The sequence below is a fragment of the Argopecten irradians genome, chromosome 13 (assembly GCF_041381155.1).
Source record: "Argopecten irradians isolate NY chromosome 13, Ai_NY, whole genome shotgun sequence".
NCBI classification, from domain to species: domain Eukaryota; kingdom Metazoa; phylum Mollusca; class Bivalvia; order Pectinida; family Pectinidae; genus Argopecten; species Argopecten irradians.
In genome coordinates, this window is record NC_091146.1 from 14,015,205 (window position 1) to 14,040,247 (window position 25,043).

A 25,043-nucleotide genomic window follows, 5' to 3' on the forward strand; every position below is an offset into this window, starting at 1 on the left:
GTTGATTATCAATTATAAACGATTTACATATCTTTATGAGATAATAATCACCTGTACTATGTACGTGGTATCATCTAACTTAACCGGTCTAACATAGTATTCATATTGTACTCAAAATCAAAAATAAAAAATACCACAAAAACAATGCGGAAAAACCAGTTTAATGTGGTTTTGATGTAAATACAGCAGTCCATTCAAAAACTTACGAGGCTTCAATGCTTGATATTCTTAATTTTGTAAGATATATCGATGTTACCGTTTTTTGCGAGTGTTTAATTTCACGATTAGCACGGATAAACATTTTCTATGTTATTATATCGTGACAAATACATCTAGTAACATTGTGCTTTTACAACATAGTTTATACATGTATCCAATAGTACGCGAAGGGGATTCTCACGCTAACACGTCCGTCTGGTAAATACGTTAAATTCACCCTGACGTAAATTCCCAGCGGTATGTAATTTGTTATGTGACGATTTGTCTAATACTTTTAGCTGAAGTATTCACGCACTAACACGATTTTAAATAAGCCTCTCAGCAGAGTTCATTTTCACACTAAAATCGATGGTAAATTTTGATTTCAAGTATATGATATCGCTATGTCGAGTTATTAACAGCTTACAAAGTTTTGAAAGATTGGTATTTAATGTATGAACTTTAAAACCAGATTAAACCCACCACAGGTGTCGCCACACGTGTCAAAGGAAAGCGTGACGTAAATGATTAACTCTATTGGAACATGATCACGACATATTATAAAGGTTGATTTCATATATATCTAATAGATTGTTGGAATTGCACGACAGATCATACGAACATCATCTTATTTTTATTCGGCCGTATTTGCTATTCTCATGAACCACGAGGGGCTTTTTATATGTCAATCATCACCAAAATTTACCAACATATTCAGAGCTTCAGAAAATTTTGTATGAAGGGAGTACTTTACTCCTGTTTTTGTTCATGAGGGAGTAAATACGAGAGATAAAGGAGTACAAAAACATAGATTACAAAGACCATCAAAAAGCAGTGAAAGCATATATAGTTGTATCAAAATAGTAGCTAACACTTCGACGTTGCACAATGATAAAGATTTTGGACTGTTTCCGCAAACAAGGTTATTTAATGTCGATGTTTTTCATTGAATTCAGAATCTAGAAGATTTCAGAGACGACCCATTACTTTTACTGATGGAAACACAATTGTATTCATAATATCAACGAGTATTTGGTGCTTCCAATTTCAGAAACTAGGGAATATTGAATTTTGTTTTGAGAGCATTTTGCTCCTTCTATCTGGAGCACTGATATTGATAATTACAGATCTTTTAATGCATAGGTTTTAATTTTACAAGTACATGTACAAATAAGAGCTGAAAATTCATCATATTTACATCTATAGTGAAGTGAATACTGTCCGACTATGAAGTCGAATTGTGGTCTACAACTTCATTTCACATTTTTACAGTGTTATTGGTAAGTGTAAAGTGCTTTGAGCAGGTATGTATCCATCTTAACGTAAATAAGGCATAGAAAACAACAATTTTACAGTACATAATTTCTGTGTTTTAACTAACGTTTATAAGGCTTCTGAAGCCGTTGGAAAGATTTTTACAGCTTAATTCATCAAACATTATGGGTTTCAATAAATTTCTAAAGACAAATGACATGTAAAAATTTTCGCCCAGTATCGGCACTTATAACTTTAACGAAACAAACAACAACGTGTCTTGACTACCAAGACATGATTGTACTCAGACACGAAAGAAAAAACACTGTACGAACTTTGACGCTTTATCTAATAAAACAATAAAATACAAAAACTAATATTTATTTGAAGATTTTTTAACACGAATATTTGCATATTAAAAAAATACTTAAACACAATATGGCTCTTATCGACTTAAAAGGGGTTATTTAATGCAACATGACTTTATGTTCAGTTTGGGAAACGACACATAAAAAAAATAAAAAGTGATATTTCCTTGTCAAGTAAATTCTAGGTTTAATCGAAAAAGATAAGCTAATTTAGAGGGAAACTAGGCAGATAAACAATGAAATGTAATTAAGAATATAAAAAGTCCTTAGGTTGATTTAAATTGATGAAATGGAGTTTTTATTTAATGTAACACAGCTTAACAAACATTTTAGTGTGAACGCGGTTCTCTTTTATCCCCTTGCATATTACTTTTTTCTTTGTAATTTGAAACCCATAGTCATACACTCTCTATCTAACTTGTGTTTGCTGTGTTTCGCGTATCAAACGTTCCAAAATTAACTCGCATGTAGGTAGCAGGCAGTCCTTTACCCAAGCTATTTTGAATACGTAATTTGAAAAAGATCGGATGATACAAGTCGTTTAACTTCGGATTTATCAAATTATCACAGCACAGAAATAAATTAAATTGGTATCATGTAAAGCAAATTAAAAACTGTCTACGACAGATCTATGTTTGTAACGTCAGTGTCGATAGAAAATTTACCACGAGGAACTCTTATCGTATTAATGAATAGAATCAACAAACATTAATATCTTCTCGAGACAAGAAAATTCTTAAGTAAACATCTCGATGACTTGAGAGCCGAATTCTTCTATGCGCTTGAATGGGATATCATGACGTGAAGAGTCGGTGACGGAACCAAATGCGTAGGAATTCCGGATATGATTTAGTTTATAAAAGTTCCAGAATTGGATTTTCAATTCAGTTTACCATATTTTGGAGTACGGGTTTTCAATCGACATAAGGTATTCAGGTGAGTGAATGTCGCTTTATTTTAGCCGTTTTTTCTTCGTCCGTAACAAATATTTGAAGAGAAATTCAACACCATCGGCTTCCTTGTAAAATAAATTATACAAGTGGAGAGTTTGTGCTATGTTGATACGTGTACACAAATCTGCAAATGTGTTGGAGTAGTAAACAGTGCAAAGATATTATAATTGTATAATAGGTACGATTTTGAAAAGTCATAACGAAATAAGACACACAAAATGTTCACCTAAGTTCGGTCAAATTATTCGTAAGAAAATTAATAAAAGAACAGAAAATATATGTATTATTGATTAACCTTACTACTTTTCTTGCACAATAAAGGTCGAGAGCATCCAGGATGCTACTTTTATTTTAGAAATAAAATACGAGATTATCAAGAATGTTACTTTTAATAAATATCCACGAAGGCATCGAGCGTAGCCCTACATGTACTTCAAAAGCGAGATGAGCAAAGAGCGCACACAGATGCGTTTGTTTTAGAACCTGTTGATTTAATCTTCAGTCGATAAACAAAATCTCATCTGATTTAAAGCGAGATACAAGTGTGTGATTCTTTAAACCAAAATCTCAACAAAATGTTTAAAGCTGCTTCATCTATAGAGTTCAGGTTCGTAAAACTACGGATTTTAAAAGTACACATATTTCATCCCAATCAAATTTCGAGACATACAGATGGATGTTTAAGGATATCACTGTAGGTTCTGAAAGTCGTAGTGATCGGTTAAAGAAGTTTTTTTTTCAAATTGTATTCATTTTGATATCATTTCAATTTTTCAAAGTTCTATTTAGTTTTCCATTTAATTTCAAAGTTAATACGATTAATTGCATTTTGAAGAAATTGTATCGGTATTTTGTATTTGATATATGTACATGTTATTTCAGTGCTATTATTTCACAATTATCTTAGACCTTTATAATTCATTTGGGGTTTTAAATGCATATGCAAAGTTTCAGTAACTATAAAATTATTTTGAATATTACTTTGCTTATTCTTTGTCTTAAAATCCAATGCATAAGTGTGGACTTGAAAACGCCAAAAAGAAATAGAGGCTCGTATGAACATTTGTTATTTGAAAAGTGATTAAGCAACAACTTCTTTGAAGGACTTGGTTGAATAAAATGACTTCGAGCACATTGTTTATACCACCTTCTCCCCCTTCTCTCTCATTCTAATTTATATGATGTATTGTAAATAATTGAAAAAAATGTCAACTTGACCGTGTGATATTATATGTTTTTAACTTGAAAACGGGTTTTAGATAATTGGAATAGCCTGTGCCGAATACTATTGCTCCTTATCACAATGAAAAATGTTTTAATCAAATGAAAAATTATTTATGCTCAGATAGTGGCGGGACAACTTTGAAAAACATCTGATAATTCATCTTAAAAAACACCTGTTAATACCAAGGGCATTCGTTTCCTTAATGATACACTTGGTGGCATAGAGGTTAAGGTGTCTCAGCAGTATACCACTAGCCAATCACATTCGGGTAGCAACTGTACAGGAATATCACTATATATTTAAAAAAAAAAAAAAAAAACACTGTTGTTTAACATGTATAAAGGGATAAAAAAAAGTGTCCGAATGGCTGTATCTAATAATCATGTTCAATAAAATGTGATTATTCATTATCGATCTATCATTTGTTTAAACTTGGAATTGGATTTTTCTAATTTTTGATTGAATTTTTCATTTTATTGATTCAGAACGGTCTGCAGGATCAAGGCATCCTTCAAAACATTTGGTCAGAATTGATGTTACTTCCGGTTTTGAAAACGCGGGAGTGCAGAGCGATCTCGAAGATGGCGATGACCATCCGGTTTATGTAAATTACTATCTATCTGATGGTAACCGCCTGTGGCGACCGAGACACCAAAACAAGTCAGTGACAACAAAGCAGGAAATCTTCAAAAGTTTCACATTAAGGAGGTATCTACCGGAAACGGAACCAGTTATTCTAAATAATCCTTACGTAGTTCCTGTCGAATCTGATTATCGGAGTTGTTTTGAAAATAGATTCAATCCAATCGTCACATCTACGGATATTCCAAAATCGGATCTAGTTCCGCTAACCAACATGGCGGCCATTGATGGACTTTCCTTTAGTAAAATAAATCCAGCTTTTATAGATTCTGACGAAAAACAATCAAATTTACCATCAAATGCAACGTCAGAAAGTAAGAAAAAGGAAGTACGAATTGAAATTGAAGATACGTCACACAAACTGACTGGACACGATGAGGATAAAGACGACGTTTTTAACGATGAAAGTAAAAATAGACCAAAAAATCCTCCGACAGCACAAGTATCGCCGATCATTAGTCCCCGCACGCCCGGGGGTGGAGACGAGGAGAGTATAGCTATCTCTATAACGGACGAGAGAGGACAAGATCAAATCGTCGATACAATTCGGACATCAGTTTCATCGCCACCTGAAGAGAGTTCCGAGACTGGTAATGGAGTGATTCCAAACGGCACAGATGAAACAATAACAAAAGAAAGTGATCAACAAATAAGGTATGTTTCAATTTACATGCAATATTTTTTAATTAAAAAACTCACACCAAACTATTGATACACATTTTTGATATTAAGGTTTTTCTTCTTTTATTCTGAATAATTTGAAGTTTTTATGAAATCGTCTGATCTACACTACTGTTAACGTCCTCACTTTTGTGAAATAAAATCCTACCGCAAAATCGATTGATTTTGAACCAATTAACGCAGTGCTGGTTCGCCTGTTGTCAGTATATATAATGTGACTGGGTGGAGTGTGTTGCTTGGTGTCTCTGGCGTCATGCTTCAGTGATATAGCACTATAAAAAGGACAACAGTTCCACTATACAAGAAGGCACAACATGAATATACCGCAGTCTCCCAAAACACGCATCTCGCAAAACATACACGCAACACATCGCATACATGGGAGGCCGTCCTCACATGACCATAGCTGTTAATAGGACGTTAATTAATCAAACAAACAAACAGTAATAGCTTTAATACACATATGTTGTATAGAAAATACGCTTCACGCATTAATATGCATATGTCTTGCGCGAAAAGTGCTTAATATGATTACCTCCGAAATATGTACGTTTAAAGCATTGAAATTCAACTACACCGAACATACTCGTCATAAGATTGATTCTACATATTGAACAACATCTTCGTTTTTAAGGTCAAATGGATAATTTTGTCGCTGTTAGATGACCCCGGATAATCTTTAGTCATCAGCTTCTGAGAGCGGGTGTGAACTATTTTGGCAGTTTCTTAATAATTATAAAACTTCCTGCCAACGCGACATTCATTAAATTGAATGAAGCTATAACAGGAGTAGAACGGCTTATATACTCGTTATCATTATACTGTGACCGCGTGGAGAGTGAAATAGCATTATAAAACAGCCAGGAGTTTCACTTTATAAGGAGATGCAACACAAATATACCACAGTCTCCCAAAACACGCACTCATTTCATTTCACACATGCAACACACTGCATACGCGGGAGGTCGTCATTAAATGACCATATTTGTAATAATTAATTACAACAATGATTGTATACAGGTAGACACAATTTATATACGCCTATTTATTAGGTTTAATTATCTACACCAATGTAATTTTACAATAAGATAGAAAATTATACATAACTTATCTAATAAAAGTAGATACATAGATGGAGACAAATTTGTATTGCCAATTACCAGCACATAGAAAAGGAAAACGGGAAAATTATCAAATTTCAATAATCTCGCACATATAATTATAATTGCAATTATGTGTAAGGCCGGTTAATGCAGACATCAACGCGGATATTTTTGTTAGTTGTTTTATTTCGCTATCAGCACGGGTAAGCATTTCGCTGTGTTAATTATTTCACGATAAATACATCCGATAACGGTTTGTAACATAGTTTCGTACTAGACTGGATCCCGCCTTAGTTACCTCCCTTGCGCATGTTTCACTTAGTGAGTGGAACACAGCTGCCTGGCGGAGAATAGAGAACCTGGAGCAGGAACTATTCTAAGTTTTATACATATACTAAATATAAGTCGCAAGGAAAATGTTCGCGTCAAAACGTTCTTCGTGTAATAAGCGAAAAATTACCCCTTGATTAAATTTCCATGGTTACAGTAACACAAGATAGAACTGATTATACATATTTATCAGTGGTATACCGAATGTATGCAATATTAAACTGATTCGTTTTAGGACTGACCCGAAAAAGAAAAGGTAAGGTTAACATGATGGATGTACGCATTAAGCTTTGGTGATGGACCAGGTGTTTATCAAGGGTTACCATTGATAACATACAATTTGGCATTCGTATATTATTTTCAATATATTCTGATGGCCTTAACGTGAACCACTTCAAAAGACATATATACGTATTAAATGATTTTATGCATGTTTTGTATATAATTCTCAATTAAATTAATAGTGAAGCTCTTTTTTATTTTCACGAATTCTAAATCCAAAGAAATTGTGTAATTAAACTCTTATATTCAAAAATATCAGAAATATTCTTTTTATATACAGGTGTATTTTGAACAAATATTTCGAATGAAACAACGGATATTACTTTATGAGACAGTATCATTTTTGGCTAAGATCCCTTTGAATAATTTATAAAGTTGACAATGTGTTCAATTATGCATTTTTGTCACATTTTAGACATGTATTGGCGTGTAACATACATTGGGTGTTCCAGCATATCCAGTGGTGCACATTCGCGCACCATGATAGATATGCTAGAACACCCAATGTATGTTACACACCAATGCATGTCAAAAATATGATAACCAATGCTTATATTTACATTTAAAATTGTCATTGTCATTTAAAGAAAAATATAGATAAAAAATAAAGCATGAAAATATACGTAAAGTATACGTCTGCATAGAGAAATATATCAGTCAATGGAACAGCCTAACATTTGGCGGAAATATTGGATGGCACTGGCTTCCGGTGTGTTGTCCTATAAACAACCAACTAAACAATAGCAGTAGATGAAATATTCCTATCGATAAACCAAATATACAAAGATAAATACAACACTTCAATCAATTTCAAATATTTTAATTAGAATATGTTTCATATTGATAAACTTTAATAATATTTTGGCAATTTTTTCAGAGAATTCACACACCTAGTATTTTCATGACCTCTTGAACTCTGATTGTTGTATCAGTACGCCAAAGCCTAACTGACAATGTTATTATTGGAAAATAACATACATTGGGCTTAGTAGCAACATAAAGGTACTGTGCAGTGGCAATGTAAATATTCTTCCTTAAAACATAGGCCCTGCAGGTAGGGCGTTAGAATTGTACCTGCTGCCCCTATTGCATGATCGTAAAAGGCGACTAAATTTAGGATCTTATCTTTTCTATTCTTCCTAACTGACTTTATCCTTCCTAATGCCTCCCTTGGCACCGCCTCACTTTTGGCCTTGAGTTGAGCGTTCGCCCCTGTGAGGAAGGCTCTGGGTTCTGTCCCCTGGCCAAGACACACCAAAGTCTGTAAAAGTGGTAGTTTCTGCTCCTGCTTAGCGTTCAGCATACAGGGAGTGGGACGACTGGTTCGCCCGTTGTCAGTATAATGTGACCTGGTGGGGTGTGTTGCTTGGTGTCTTCGGCGGCATGCTTCAGTGATAAAGCACTATAAAAAGGGCAACAGTTCCACTATACAAGAAGACACAACACGAACATATAGCAGTCTCCCGAAACACGCACCTCGCACAACATACACGCAACACACTGCATACATGGGATGCCGTCCTTACATGACCATAGCTGTTAATAGGACGTTAATTAATCAAACAAACAAACAAATCCTTAAAACATACTTACAAATGACGCAGAACCTCGATATTTCCATAATAAACGAAATTTCTACACAAATATTTGAATTATTATTATTTGTTTTGGTTTAAGATACGTCAACATCTATTGTAGGCCACCGACACATTAATGATTTGTGACGACTGTTATGTTTTCTCTTCGCCTTATTCCGTCTTTGCATGTTACGTAAAAGATAGCTCCCTTGCGATTAGGTATCCATTGTTACGTCACTAATTTTTGGGCGCAAATCACGTCTTATTCTCCTCCGAAAAGTATGACGTTACGCTTGCAAACACATGACGTCACAATCAATATCTACTCACAAGAGCAAATAACTCATTAATATGCAAATACGGAATCCTATACAGAAATCCATTGAAATTAATATAACCCTTGGTAAACGCCTGAATCGCTCATTGTATATTATGTTTGCTATTGCGCATTATATAAACAGCTTCCTTCTTGTATGTCGATATATTTCTGCTATGTATTTTGTTTGCGTAAGCTTCATGCTTAATGTTTATTCCTGCTTCTGTGAACTTAAAATGACAAAAATGTTAATTCTGTTCAATATTCCAATACATTTACACATCACCACTGATTTTAGCCATGTTGCGCTGTCGCATTTGCCAACCTGCTCTATGTACGGCGCTCTTCGCATGAAGGGGCCGGCAGTGTGACATAGCCAACATCATGATCAGCCACCATACGAACTTCATTAATATCGATAATTACCGGAGACGTTTTGTCTACGTGAATAAAGTAATAATTAAGGCTAAATGTTGAATGTCTAACAACCTTTATGCCTACTCGGAACCTGTTTTGCAATAACTAAGTGTACCTTAATACACTACCTTACTTGAAGTACATAAAGTATTCTTTTTATATTTTAAACGAAGAAACATGTGCATTTTATCCATTTATTTCCTGAACCGTTGCTTTGAATTCTACAGAAATACCTTTTGTCTGATGTGTTGCTTTTAAAGAATCATATGCTTACTGTATATATTGCTTCGTATAACTTGTTACTTTGCATACGTTGGTGTTTTTGTTAAAGGTGTTGCTTTTTAGAGTCCATATTTCGTTCGACATTGTTGCTTTGTATACTTTATATATACACAGACTTTTGTACCTGTATACACTTAGCTGTTGCTATACATTTTGGTTTTTGAAGACCAAACGTTTAAATTATACGCTAATTTATTGCTATACAAGTTTTATCTAAATGGGGTGTTTTTTATGTTTTGCTTCACATGTGTAAATGTTTGCTTATGTTGAACGTCTTGCTTGAAAGAATCAAGATATTAAAAATAATTAATTGCGTCCCGAAAAAAAGAATATGGTATTATGCCGTTTATTGAATGATTGCACATCCGTCAAACGCAAAATCAGTTATCATATATATTTTTGCGTTAGACATCTATTTACATTATTAAACACCAAATATTGTTCAAATAATGAGTGCCATTGGTGCTCTGTCAGCGGTGGAGCATCTTTAACCGACAAATAAAGTACGTATATGAAAAAATGGACATTGACATTTGTATACACTATAACGGTATGATAATCTATTTTCGTTGAAGTTGATGTAATTCTATTTGTACACAGACAGTGCATTTTTATATGTGTGACATTACAATGACTAGGATGACATTGTGTCCTGTCACTGTCATCCGACAAATGACCGGGTGACATAAGTACGCCAATGTGTAAAACATGTACATAATACTCAGATATATATTTTTAGAATCAATTATATTTCTCGTTCATATTTGTTCTAAAACATTTTCAATTAAGTTAATATGTTTTTTTCCTCTCTTTTGATATGTGTTTGTTGTTTTTGCGTATGTTTATTCTAATCAATATTAAAATAACGATATAAGAAACGTAACAAAAACCAAGAATAGTGGAAGTTTTTTTTACCCGATGTCATATGGACTAGTATATTTGATCTTATAATAGTCATGTTTATGGATAATACAGACTTCAATTACTATAGATAAAGAACGAAAACGTCATGTAGTTACGCCGGGTTACATAACCATACGGAATAGACAAGTGACTGTTATAAATGTATTGGCATTAATGTGATGTGACACAACATGCAACATTACGGGAATATATAAACGCTTGCCTCAGACCACAATATAAATTAGTTATATATACTTCTGTAGAAAATGATAAGTTTCTTAAAGTTTGCAAATGAATTCGACGGAATATTCCAAAACTTGCTCGTTTCCGACATATTAGAAACACTAATATGTCTCAATGTTATGACAAAACGTTGACCTGGATATTGATAGACTAGGAATATCTATTCAAACCTAATAACACAATGTGTCATTCTGCAAAACAATAAGAACGGTGTTAAAGAAAAAAACAGTAAGATATTATACGAAAAATCCACAAACAGTAAAACACACAGCTACAAAAGGTCATCAAAACATTTTCTAACATTTAAACCTAAAATTCAAAATGCACAACATTTAAGCACAACGAACCGCAAGTAGCATTGGGGTTTAATACTTGCTAGTCTAACGGCGCGCCATATTTACTTTTAGGAATACCTGGTTTATAAATGAAATTATTATCTGTATTAAAGTCGTTTGTAATTGATCCAATGAGAATACTCTATAAAAGTTTAAATGCGTGTCAGTCAATATTGGTGCTTGGGGGAGATAGGGACTAATATCGAAGATATATACTGCATTGTATCGATTGTCGTTAGTTCAAAAACGAGTACCATATACGATGTACCACTTATAAAGGTAAATATTATGTTATAAGGATGAACTTTTCAATTGGGTACACTGTTAGGTTATTTTGAAGACACGAGCGGTAACTTTGATAATGAAAATCGTGCGGGTTAAAAACAAGGATACACGAACCCTGGTATGTCTTCATCTTTTATGCATACAAAAAGTGTATGGCCAAATGACATGAAAAAGGATGCCGAAAAACTTCATTTAGACAGTGCTAATTTAAACGATCATAGGGGCACTCACCTTGTACAGGTCAAATACAAGTTTCATAGATACATTGACGTCTCTTTTTGGCTTAAACATAGAAACTCTCCATAGAGTATCGGTCTGATAAGGTCATATAGCTATTTAAAAACGTATGTCGAGTCTGGTCCGCCAGATACATAATCAAGTTTGATTAATAATGGAGTTTAAGTGAAGTATTATATTTTTGTTGTTCTTACCAAGATTAAATTATTGATTTCCAAGATTTCGTGTAATTAAATTGACCTAGTTTTCTGGAGATAAGTAATTGATGCTATGGGGATTATGAACAGAGTCCGCCCTGCTGTACTTACCAGTGTAAAGGCAGTGACATCTATTGTTATAGCCCATGGAAGGTAAGCACGATTATCTTATTTCTATCGCATGGTCGATAAGGGTAATGATGCAACATCTAGTGCATGGTTTGTTTGTTTTCGTTTTGTTGTTGTTTTTGTTGTTTTTGTGTTCTACTACATCGGATCCTTTTGTTTATAGAGTATAGTGGTTTGTTTATTTCAAACCTTTTTGAAGTATTTGTTTATCCCATTTTCACTACAGTCGAATTTGTTAATTCTGTTATCCTTATTGCAGTATTTGGTGATCGCATTTCCTCATATATCCTTATTGCAGTATTCGAATTTCCTTTTTTCCTTATCGCATTACTTGTTGATGTCATTTTCCCTATATCCTTCTTGCAGTATTTGGTGATAACATTTTCCCGTTATCCTTATTGCAGTATTTGGTAATCGCATTTCCCCTATATCCTTATTGCAGTATCTGGTGATGTCATAACCCCGATATCCTTATTGCAGTATTTGGTGATCGCATTGCCCCTATATCCGTATTGCAGTATTTGGTGATCCCATTCCCCCCATATCCTTATTGCAGTTTTGAAGATGTTATTTTCTCTTTATGTCTATAACTAATTCTGTTATCCTTGTTGCAGTATGTGGTACTAACTTTCCCTTTTCTAACGTCTCCCCTGACACCGCCTCAATTTTGGCCGTCATTTGAACGCTTGTTCATTTGAGGTATGCTCTGGCGCCTGTTCACTGGCCGAGACACACTATAGTCTATGAAAGGTTCTGGTTCGCCCGTTGTCAGTAAAATATGACCGGGTGGTGTTTTATTCGGCGGCATGCTTCAGTGAAGCCACTATACAAGAAGCCACCTCACGAACATCGAGGTATCCCAAAACACATACATCACACTAAACTCACGCAAGACAATACAACCATGAGAGACCGTCCTTAAACCCTGTCTGTTACCAGGACGTAAGTATAATATACTTTACCAAGTTGATACCCTCTTCCCTTTACGTCGAATGTGGTAATTGTATATCGTTTTATGATATTTCTTGTCTCTTACACAAAGAATTGTATTATATATTTGTGGTGATCCCTCTGTCTCTCGTCCTCGATATTCAAGGGGTTTCGATCACTTACGATCATCTCTACAGGCCTTGACTATATCATAGTAAAACTGGGGGGCAAGAGAATAGAACAGTTAATTTAGTCCTTTGATGTACATCAAAAGTGCCGTATAATGGTACACTTTGGTTGACTGCGGCTTTGAAGTTTGGCATCGCTCTCTCTGTGGTCTTTAAATAATTTGTTTTCGCAGGCGTGTGATTGGTTCATATTTGTTTCCCTGGGCTGCCTTCAGTTTTACTATGAGATAGTTCAGTGTTGTAGAGGCCGTAAATGATCGGAACCCCTGATCTATTGAGGATGTCTGTCTTTCTACTGTATGAGAAGTTGTGAGGATCAATATTTATACAGTAAGGGATGTCGTGATGTTCAAAAACCATTACATAGCGTTTTGTTGATTTCATTTTCTATATCGCAAAGAAACTTTTGGTTATTTCCTTGTTTCTATTTATAGCACTTTGTGGTGATTCCCCATATCATTTGTTGTTCGGTAACACCTGTTATTCTGGTGTCATTTTCTCTCCCACAATTTGTTTTTATTGTTTACTTCGCATATATTAAAAAGGAAGACCCGTCTATCTTTATCTTATAGGCGATAAAGACGATTCATTATTTGAGACGTCTTAGTGGTTGTAAGGCACTGTTGCATGTTAATAAAGACATTCCCTTGTTCTCTATAGAACGGTGGAAAGAGGTTATTCTCTACCGCAACAACAAAATCGAAATAAATTTGCATCATATGAAAAATAGCTAGACTAGTAAGACTTATAATGCTCTTCCACATGATATAGATTTAAGCGAATTGGCACTAAAATCCGTGAATTTTTTACACGTCCATGTACAGGTTTAAAAAGCATAATTAATTTGAATAACGCAACATGTTGGATCAAGAGGTCTATTCAAAATGTCGAAAGGCCATTTATATTTGAGTTTTGATCAAGAAAGTGAAAAGTTAAAGCTAAGGTATTTATAATCATTTTCGTTTTTTATATTCCCTAATTTTCATGGAAGAGAACCCCCATATGCCAGCGTGGATATATTATTGAATGCCGTGTAGTCAGTTACCTCTAACATCGGCGTGATGTAGCAAGCTGGGCAGGTAAATGGAGTATATCAAAGCAATGTAATATCACAGTCGTTAAAAACCGATTTGGACGCGCATCCCGCTGGGACGCGACAACTTTCACTGTCAATGGTCTATACAGTGTGGCACGCCGTTATTTAAAACTGACCATAAACAAACCACTTGTACGACCGTCAAATTTACATTTGTAGAAAATAAAAATAAATATTATTCAAAGGAGTTTTTTATATTGTATTGAAGGAACATGCATATCGCCTAATTTGAAATATTTCCATCAGTATGCGCGCACTGTAACTGAAAATAAACAAACTCATGAATCTTAATTTATAGTTTTACTTTGTATGAAAATGAGCATTAAGATTTACAGGTGATCTTTACGAGACGTAACCGAATGTATCTAGAGTCTATAATGTAGAAATGCTTCCGACAGTGTTAACTCTAACAAAAAACAATACTCTTGAGCCTGCTCAATTTCTCAAAACAGTTCTTCTACCGAAACAGATATAGGTAGTTTAAGCGTTGTCTTAAATGAAGTGAATTATTTCATACCGGAGACAGATGATCGTAGAGTTCATGCAAGTAATTACATTTGTACCTCCATTCATCTCGAGATTTATGAGAGCTTTGGAAAATTTCATGATATCTGAGTGTTCGAGTTAAGCGAGGTTGAATATTACAAGACAGAGGAAAAACGACACAATTCTAAATAAGCAGGACTTTGAAGTGTGACATAACGAGGTTAAAGAAAACACAATGTGCAATATATCTGACGTCAGCTTTGGTGACTTTCGTGAAATACAAATGTACCGTGCGTTCCATTTGCGGATTCGTACCAGTTGCACTAAAGTGATACGGCACCGCCAAATGGAACGCGTTTGGATTTTTCCATGATGGCGGCACCCATATAAAAGATACGCTTCGAATATAAAAGCTAAGTATTTTCGGTGGTTTTTTTATATAAAAATAATACCTAAAAAGTTTCAGCACACATTGAAATACACGATCCATGTAATTTTATCGGATATAAATACGCTCTGCCTTGTTTTCAACAAAGAATAAATTCCGGTGACAAATGAAGAATGTCGGGTCCGCCATCTTGGATACAAGTGGTACGCTTCTGAATAAGAACCACTTGTACCGGTTCGGTTCGGCTGGTACAGCGCGTTCCATTACAGATACAAAAGGTTCTTACCAGTTGTATCTGCAAATGGAACGCACGGTGAATGATATACTAAATTCTAACTCGATGACGAAAAATTACGACATAAACATGCAAAAATTGGATGACCTTCACCTTATGTAAATGTTGGGATGTTTTGCTACATCAAAAATCTGTACGTCAATACATAAACCTTTAGGATTTCTATATGTGAGCTATTTCATGGGAGGTGGTGACGGAAAATGTATTGTTGTTGAATACAAATCACTGGTTTGGTGCATTTTTTATGACATTATGGCAATATAGGTCATGTACCGCATGTTGTGTTGGACACTATCGTCACAAAATATGTATGATTTGAAATATATACTTTTTTAAAGATACATTCTGGAAATATGTTTAGCTATAAAATAGGATTAAAGAAATAACTACTGTGTCATTTCGGGCCATGACAATCTTTATCCTACTGAGTGCAGTTTGGTGGACCACACGTGACGCATTCCTCAGGCAGGGATTAATTCACGAGACTTGGGAGGCAACCTAAGGCAAAATCATGTGGGATGATGAAATTGATAAGGACGATGATTTTGTGACGGTCAAACATAAATCGTCTGCACATGTGCAGAAAAGGCCGTATTATAAGTCGATAACTGATATATTTCTCAACTTTTATCCTCATTACCCACGATTTAGCGAGGAGGATATCAAATGGCTGTCGTGGATAGAACAACAGTTCACTACCATCGCCGGAGAGGATGGCGAGATCAGCTTGGAGGAGTTCAAGGACGCTCTCCATGTCAAACGGGTGAGTAGAAGCAAGGTTAATGTCATCATTTTATCAATAATATCAATGATTTTGTAAACGTGAAGGTCATAGTAACGAGTCTATCATATACAGGTATATTAATTACTTTGTAAAGGTCAAGGTCATGGTCACGAGTTTACCATTCATATCGATGATATTGTAAAGGTCAATGTAAATGTATACATATTTTGTTATCAAAATTTCAAAACAACAGTTAGTACCTATATAACAATGTAAATGTAACGAACACAGTTCGGGATGCGAACCCGGAGTATCCGGATAATAGCCAGACGTTCTGTCGACTTAGTAATAAAGGAAGTATTGTTCCTAACAAATATCGTCCTTTGTTTTAAACAGAAATTAATGGTGACAATACCTCTAAGAGATAGTTCTTGTTAACAATATAAAAGGTACCATATTCTGGTCTATCAAATAAATTTCCATGAAATATTAAATTCTTAAGTTGGTAATACAAAGAAAGCTTCGATAGAGTTGAATAATATAGTTCAGTTACGGAAGACACTTAATTAATCGTATTTTTTGTGTATTTAATAATGATATAAGATGATATGTCTAAAATTATCTTGACTGCAAATAGCGAATTCATAAACCGTATAGATAGCAAAACCATGACCTAGGAAACAAAATAAATCGAAAAAATCGAAACTTCGCGAATCGTAACTGAAATGGAAAACTCTATTGAAACAAAACAGGGATATATTACAGGGTATTTTGACTTTGTTTCAGTCATTTTTCGCCGAGAGGTTTTTCGCTCTGTTTGATCAAGACAATAGCGGTTCTATTGAACTTCACGAGCTACTTGACGGACTTCGCACGCTAACAAAAGGAACACCTGCTGAAAAACTCAGGTTCCTCTTTGATGTGTACGATGTCGATGGTAAGTATCTATTGTTTTAATTTAATTTGATTTTTTAAAATTTTAATAATTGTATTCTCGACGCCATTGACAAGTTGTAATAACCTCATCCTTAAAACTTCATTAGTTACTATATCTAAAGTTTTATCCAACCCCGGGCTATCTTAAAGTAAAAGTGGAGGCAGCTCAGCATAGACAATCTGAACCGATCACATGCCTTTAAAAACATTCCATTTGAAGTTTCAAAGCCACACCATTATACGGATATTTTGAAGTGCATTAAATGACTTAATTACCTGTTGCGTTCTGTTGCCTCCAGTTTAACTATGACATAGTCCAGGGGTGAATATAACGTCAGTGAATGTAACCCCTGGAGTGTCGAAGATGTAATAACCTGAGCCCAACCCTCTATTTGTTGTATTTTCAAAAATACATATATTTAAACCATACTCTTGACATATTTCATTAAGATGTATTCCTTGTCTGACAGTACTTTTTCTATAACTTATCAAAGCAATGTACACTTATTGAAACCCGAGGGTCAGTGTTTAGAATTTTAATGGCTGAGTCGAGAATGGTTGACTGCAACAGGTTCAGTTTGGTGCGCTAATTAAAACAGTCGATCTTCTCCTTTCATATAGAAAATGTTATAAACAACTCACCCATTGTCCTGTATGAGACATAAATGAGAGGTAATTATTTGAGAATTGTGCAAAAATGACAAATTGATACATAATTACGTATTTTAGAAAAACGAATGTCTGTGTTTCATATATCCGAGAATGTGTCACCGTCATATAGCCTATAAACTGTGGATAAGATTTCATATGGCATATCAACTTTGAAAGTAAAATAGTTATTGATTTAAACTCCATCACGCTTCAACCTTAAATATTTTTTTTTATTTTGATGAATCTGAATAATAACAGCAATCGCCGACAACAACGTAAATAGTTTTGCAAACCCGTGGTTGCATAAGGTTAAATACCCAATTATAGTATTTTATTACGAAAGGAACAGTCCTCTTTGTTAGAACTAGACACTACAAATGTCGGATTTAGCATTTTGTTTGGTAGTCCGCTATTGATATGTCAACGTAAGGAAGTATCTAATTCGAAATTACTATATGAATTAACTATGAAGAAGTGAAGTGTATAGGCCTGGGATATAACTGACATAAAAAATGTGAAAACATGACTCCTATGATGTTGACGTGGAGACATGCTCATGCACCGTCATAATGAATGTTCCACTTATTTTCTAAATCATCATTGATAAGCTGTTTTCTTTATCTTAACTCAACACCTTTAAGTAGAGGCTTTTACGTGTTATGACGACTGTCTACAATACTCTGGCATCTATATAGTTTATATACATACTAAGATACATTGTAGATAAATACTTACTTAACTGACAACACTAATCCTTTAAAGATGCTCCATATAAATAACTGAATAATCGTGTATATACATCAAGTGCATGTGGTTAATTAACACAAAATTACATATAGAATAAAGTATTTTGCTTTTTGTACATGTGCTATCTATACTTCATTCCACATAGGCTATAGTGCCTTTGGTTTTTTTTAGGGACGCAATAAATTATTTCGAATATTTATATCTTGAAGTAAAATATAAAGCTGTTGGTAATGATGTAAAGTATGTAACTGTTGTATCTGAAGAAAAATACTAACTTGACTGCTTATGTTTTTTGATAACAAAAAAATAGTTAGTTGTGGATCATCTTTAAATATCACATTTTGTCTTTAAATATCACATTTTGTCTTTTTTTTTAAACAGGAAGTGGAACGATCGACAGAGAGGAGCTGAAGACAGTGTTAATGTCGTGTACCGAGGAGAGTTCCCTCTCTATCAGCGAGGAGAACATGGACGCATTAACCGACATCTTGTTTGATTCCGCCGACGAGGACAACAGTGGCTCCATCTCGTTTGAAGAACTAAAAGCGGAACTGGAGAAACATCCGGGTGTTCTGGAGAATCTAACAATAAGGTAGGAGCTTTATAATTCCGCCTTTTGTTCTGTTATTATTACATGTTTGTGGCAAATAAATGCGTATGAAGAAGACATATAGTATATGTACATATGTTATAACAAATCATACCTTATCCTTGGAAGAAACTTTTAGATTAGTTTCTTCATTTAAACACCAACATAATGCTATAGATATATTGTTATTGCTAAATAATAAGAAGTGACAATAAACGTTAATTACCATACTTACCAAACTTTAATAATTAAATAAAAAATATAATATTATGTTATAAAATCGTAATCACCTTGACTGTTAATAGGACGTTAATTAGTTATAATCAAATAAGGTTATACGAGTATGAGGTCAATTGCATTGTATTTTCATTAACCTTAGACGAAATAATTTGTCATATTGAACAAATCTATATCTGGTATGTAAATGCATTTTATACATCCATTACTTCACATACTGTATAAACTCATAATGTGAAGTAATCTGGTCATACGCCGAACCCTTTTACTCTTACTATCCCTCAGCATCGAAGTTAACGGTTATACTGGAATCAGATTGTCCGTCTCTCAGTAGATTTAGTTCGGCATATGACGATGATATATGCTAGACTTCACTTCACACTGCTAAACTCACTGGAAGGCAGGAGTTGGTTCCAAGCTTCGAGTTCCGAGTTCCGTTTAAGCTAAACGGAACTCGGAACTGGTTCCAAGTTCCGTTTTACTTAAATGGAACTCGGAAATGGAGTTAATTGAAAACTTATTTAAACCGACTCTATCACAAATTATCCATGACAAAACACACCAGATACCATTTGCAATATGTTCCAATCACATGAACTGAATTTCTTAAATTATATTCTAAAAACAAAATCCTTAAACGGAACTCGGAACTCGGAACAAACTTCAGCCTCCCAAACTAACTTACTGGACCGCCGACTTAAAATAGTTTCCACTGTCATTTGTATTTTTTCATATCATCCAATTTTCGAGATTATCATATATATGACTTGTTTACCTAAAGTACCCAACTTGAATTATAGTGTTTTTGTCCTCGTTACAATTCCTAAAAAGCTGTTGAACCCACATAATGAGACATATTATAATTCGACGATTTTAGACTTAAAAAATCGACTATCAGTGACTAAACTTTAAACAGGATTTTAACGACCCAAGCCTCACCATAACACCATAAATAAATCAATTGTTCAATAAGTTTTTAAATAGTTCAATCCTTTTTAAAATTAAAAAAAAAACATCTTAACATAAATACTGACGAAAATATTCATTAAACGTCTTATGACATGTAGGATTTGGATTCAGAAGCCTTACCACCTGCAGAACAGTATTCCTGTAAGATTTTATAGTGTAAATTGTCTAACCCGGATGTATCTGAGACCGGTATGTATGGCCGGTATAAGAAGGTTTCCGGATTACATAGTTTTACTATTAAGAGAATATCCTATAATATATACGCCGGAATAAACAGGGAGTCGTGTTAGACAAGGGCCGGTTTTGACTTAGAAGTTATTCTATACTATTGTACGGGGAGTTCACAATCCACACTTTGACGTCTGCAATATCAAACACTTTCAGTGAAGGTAATACCCGTACAATGTATAACAGTAACACACTGGCAGTAATATCAGGACGTATCCTCTATTCATAAAATGTTTGTCTACAAGTCGAGTTGGAGTAATACGAAAATTAGATCAGTATCTCACGACGTATCAGAAATCTGTGTAAATATACTCAGGCCAAATATTTAACACTTTTAAAGGTTAAAGGTCACGGCAGAGAATGACCATTCTCAACATGAAGGTTAAAACGGTGTCAATATAAGCACTGAATTACTTACTTATGTGTCCATTTACAAAACTTATTCCGCCGCCCGATTCAATTGCATGGCGCGGTCCCATTAATTTTACTAGGGTGAGGTGGCTTGATAATATTTTTGTAATCATTTTATGTTCCCACATTGAAATGACATGTTATGGTGGCATTTTTTTAGTTTAATAAAACTTTATAAAATAAAACAATTATTTTTTAAGAATAATATTTGAGTTTATTTTTATGAGGCTATAATTTCAGTGCACTTATGTCGAAATCGAGTAGCTACATATTTCATTGACAAGGTGTGAAGTCGATATCAGAAATACTCTATCTTAGATATAATAATGCATTTATGATAATCATAGCGATGAAGGCGTAACAATTAGCCATTAACGTCTCACTTAAATGTAGTTTATGAAACTCTAGTTTAACAATTTTGTCAACTTCCAATGTTTATTTTAGTGCAATTAACAGAACAACAAATAAAACAAAACAAAACCCTTTAAGAGGGTCTTTTTATAATATACCAACATTCTTAAACGCATTTAGTTAAAGCGCATAGAAGTAACTGGTACCAAAATACCAACCAAAGTGAACGGTATCGTGTGTTTTGTATTATTATGGTCACGCTTTTCACAATCCGTAAGACGTGTCGTCAAACACTTAAGAGTGTTAGCCTATTGCCACGCTATAGGTTTATTTACATAGAACATCCAGTCTGTCATGTAGTGCAAATTGACAAGAGGATTAATTTCGATAGTTTTTTTTAGCTCAGAGGCCATCGCCATGTGAAGTTCAGATTATACACAGTTAAAAATTATCATCACTGATCTGCACGATTCTTTTTTCCTCATTTGAAAGAGCCGAGAGGTTTATTCAATTAAAATAGTTGCTCAAGTATTTATCAGAAACTTACATAAGGAAACTAACCTGCCTGTCCTAAAAAGCAGGACATGTTCTTTTAGAAATTCAACACAAAGGAGTCCTAGTGCCGATATAAGTGATCATGAGAAGACACGCAAAACGACTCTCTCTAAAAAGTTCTCGGCGGCTATTGAAAATGGTCGATATTATATAGGTATCCTGTTTAATAGACACGTGTCCATTTTATTGTTAACAGCCACTACGACCATAACATTAAGATCTACTATGGTCTGATTGAGAGAGCGCTGTTGCTTCTTTGGCTAAGTGATATCAGGCCATAATGGATCTAGTGTCTCATCCTCACTTTCATTTCATCGTACATGAAACACTTCTAAAAATACACTGAAATTCTATCTTTATTGTCATACCATGTTGTGGCCATTATCTACAACAAAACGACTGAAATCTTTAATATTATGTTTCATGGAGTTAAAAAGTAGATCAATATAAAAAATGTTTACTGTGAACAATATTTGTTTCCCCGTACACCACAGCCTGCTTGCCGTCTTGGTTGAGCGCAACGTTAAAATAACGTCACAATACCAATAGCGCCCGCTTCCCCGGCACTATTTGAAAGTATCGCACCTCGGACAGAAATGTCCCAAAATGATTGGTAGAGAGCGGTCACGTGGTGACCCACTAACACTTTTTGGGGGTTAGGGAGGCCAGCAAAATATATTATGGTGTATCCCGTCGATGAAAAATTAAAACACATTTTTCAACTCTAATATTATCACTATGAATACGGTATAAATATCGTTTACTGCTTTTTTGTGATTATAATTGTTTTTAATTAAATATGTATTTTAATATAATTCTTTCACCAATATCACTAAATCGTAGTCGTTTATACAAGTCCAACCATAAATGTGAATACCTCCAATAATGCGGTGACATCATGGACCTTTGTTTATCGTCGTCCATTCGTTGTCGTTAGTGTCTCAGTGATGTTCAATGCCAATACGTTTATATACAAACACACAACAAAACGGCCAATTTTATATTAACAGTTGCAAAATGAAGCGAAAAAATATTTTTGATAAAAAACAAAATGATCTATAAATATTGATATCATTCGTTTGTCACAAATACTTTATAAAGCAATCAATGCCAAGTGAAGTCGATGGTGATATAACTGATACCCCACACGTGACCGTTATGACGTCACTAATTTGACGTAGACACGTCACCATCTGTTTATGTACTGTCAAAATGACTATTCTTCCTTAAGGACTAAATCATCGTTGACTTTTTTCATGATCTAGCCTTTTTTTCATAATCTAACAACTTTAGCAGTACTGCCAAAAATCATTTATTTACATCAAAAGTGAAGTGAAATGAGTACATACGGTGAGACCATGAAGCCAAATTGTGGTCTACAATTTCATTACACATTTTTACAGTGTTTTTAGAAATTATAAAGGGTCTTCTGCAGGTATGTTTTCATTTAAACATATTTAAGGCATAAAAACAACAATTTTTCAGAAAATTTCTGTGTTATAACTAATGTTTATAAGTCATCTGAAGCCATTTGAATGGTTTTTACAGCTTTATTCATCAAACCTTATGGTTTTTAATGAATTAATGTTGAAAACATAGCATATCAAAATTATCGTCCAGTTACGGCACATATAACTTTAAATGTTTGTTTGCTTTCAGTGCTGCACAGTGGTTAAAACCTCCAGCGAAAACGAAGAACAAAAGAAGACGACGGTATTGCACTGTGGCCTACCTTCGGAACAACCTCAAGAAAGTAGTGTTTTTAGTATTATACTTCTTGGTCAACATTGCGCTTGGATCTTACGCGGCATACAGTTATCGGAACTCTAATGGATTTATCATAGCCGCACGCATTTGCGGTATGAACCTCAATTTTAATTGTATGTTTATTCTAGTGTTGATGTTACGGAAATCTATAACCTATCTGTTAATGACTAAAATAGCCAGGATTCTGCCGCTCGAACAGAACATTTTGTTCCATAAGATGGTGGGATGGATGATAGGATTTTACTCTGTTGTTCATACGTTAGCTCATGTAGGAAATGCAAGTAAGTACATTTGTATTCTATATAACAAATTTGTATACTGTACAGTTGCCAATTTTCGCGTGTTTTTTTAATTTCGCTAAATTCGCGAATCCATTCAACCTTTCAAATTCGTATGTGTCAGTTCAAATACATTGTTCATATGTTAGATCATGTTGAAAATGCAAGTAAGTCTCCCAGTATATGTTGCACAATACGATTGATGTTCCATATAGGATCTGATAACATTCCATATGGGGTCATACACGTTCTGGTGATATTCAACCTTCTTAAACGTCAGTTCAAATACATTTTCACCATCTGGTTAATTACATACAATGTGTTGCGGACATGAAATGACTGCATGTCTTGCAAGCTATTTCTTATCTTATTTCTTTACATAATCATACGTAAATTCTTAACATTTTAATAATTCGTATAATTATTGAAACTTATTTTTAAAGTATTTTTTTGTGTATTGACATTTTTCGTTTTAGTTTTACTTGACCAATCCAAGCCCGACCTCGCGTTATGGGAGATATTTTTCACCACCCGGGCCGGATATGGCTGGGTGTACGGTACAGCCATCCTGACGGGCTGGGCACTGGATATCGTCCTAGTAATTATGATCATCTGTTCATTAGAATTCGTCCGGAGAGGGGGTCACTTCCAGGTACGCTTCAACACTAGATATGACCATTCTCGATTTTGTTATGAATTTCTTGACCTCTCAACCTGTGGATTGAAAGTAAAATACGTATACAATGAACTAGATAGCAGTGAGATGATTTTTCTTTTTATCCTGCAACTGTCCCACATAATGACCGATAACTACTGCCGGATAAACTTATGCTTTATCCGTCAATACGATATGCCGTCAATATCGACACGGAAAGCCGAGATGACGAGGCAATCTCGGCTTTCCTAAGTCTCGCACCAAAATAAACCTTGTATTGTAAGATACTAACCGTGTATTCTCTCTATATATAGTGTCTAATCCACATTGACTATGGAGTTATGATATATCAAAGCATAAAATATATAGCATTGTAGGAAACGAGCCAATCAGAACAATCGAGGGATATTTAGTTAATAAACTATTCAACTTTTTTCGTACTTCTCAATTATGCCCGAACTGAAACCCATACTGTAGTCATTTGAATTTGATCAGAACATTTAATACCAGATTGCTGAAGTATTTTCAATGTTAACAAATTACTCACATGGTATACATATTATTCACTAGTAGCAACATCAAATATCATTAAGCAATATATTTAT

General features: G+C 34.4%; 1 protein-coding gene across 2 annotated transcripts in view; it reads left to right on the forward strand.

Moving 5' to 3' along the window:
- Window positions 1–25,043, forward strand: part of LOC138305911 (NADPH oxidase 5-like) — a 52,755-nt gene that overhangs the window by 14,904 nt on the left and 12,808 nt on the right. For both annotated transcript variants that reach the window (XM_069246186.1, XM_069246187.1), the window contains exons 2-7: window positions 4,484–5,294; window positions 15,992–16,103; window positions 16,851–17,001; window positions 18,780–18,990; window positions 23,398–23,786; window positions 24,260–24,435. In XM_069246186.1, coding sequence (XP_069102287.1) covers window positions 4,484–5,294; window positions 15,992–16,103; window positions 16,851–17,001; window positions 18,780–18,990; window positions 23,398–23,786; window positions 24,260–24,435 — 1,850 coding nt within the window. The remainder of the gene's footprint in view (window positions 1–4,483; window positions 5,295–15,991; window positions 16,104–16,850; window positions 17,002–18,779; window positions 18,991–23,397; window positions 23,787–24,259; window positions 24,436–25,043) is intronic.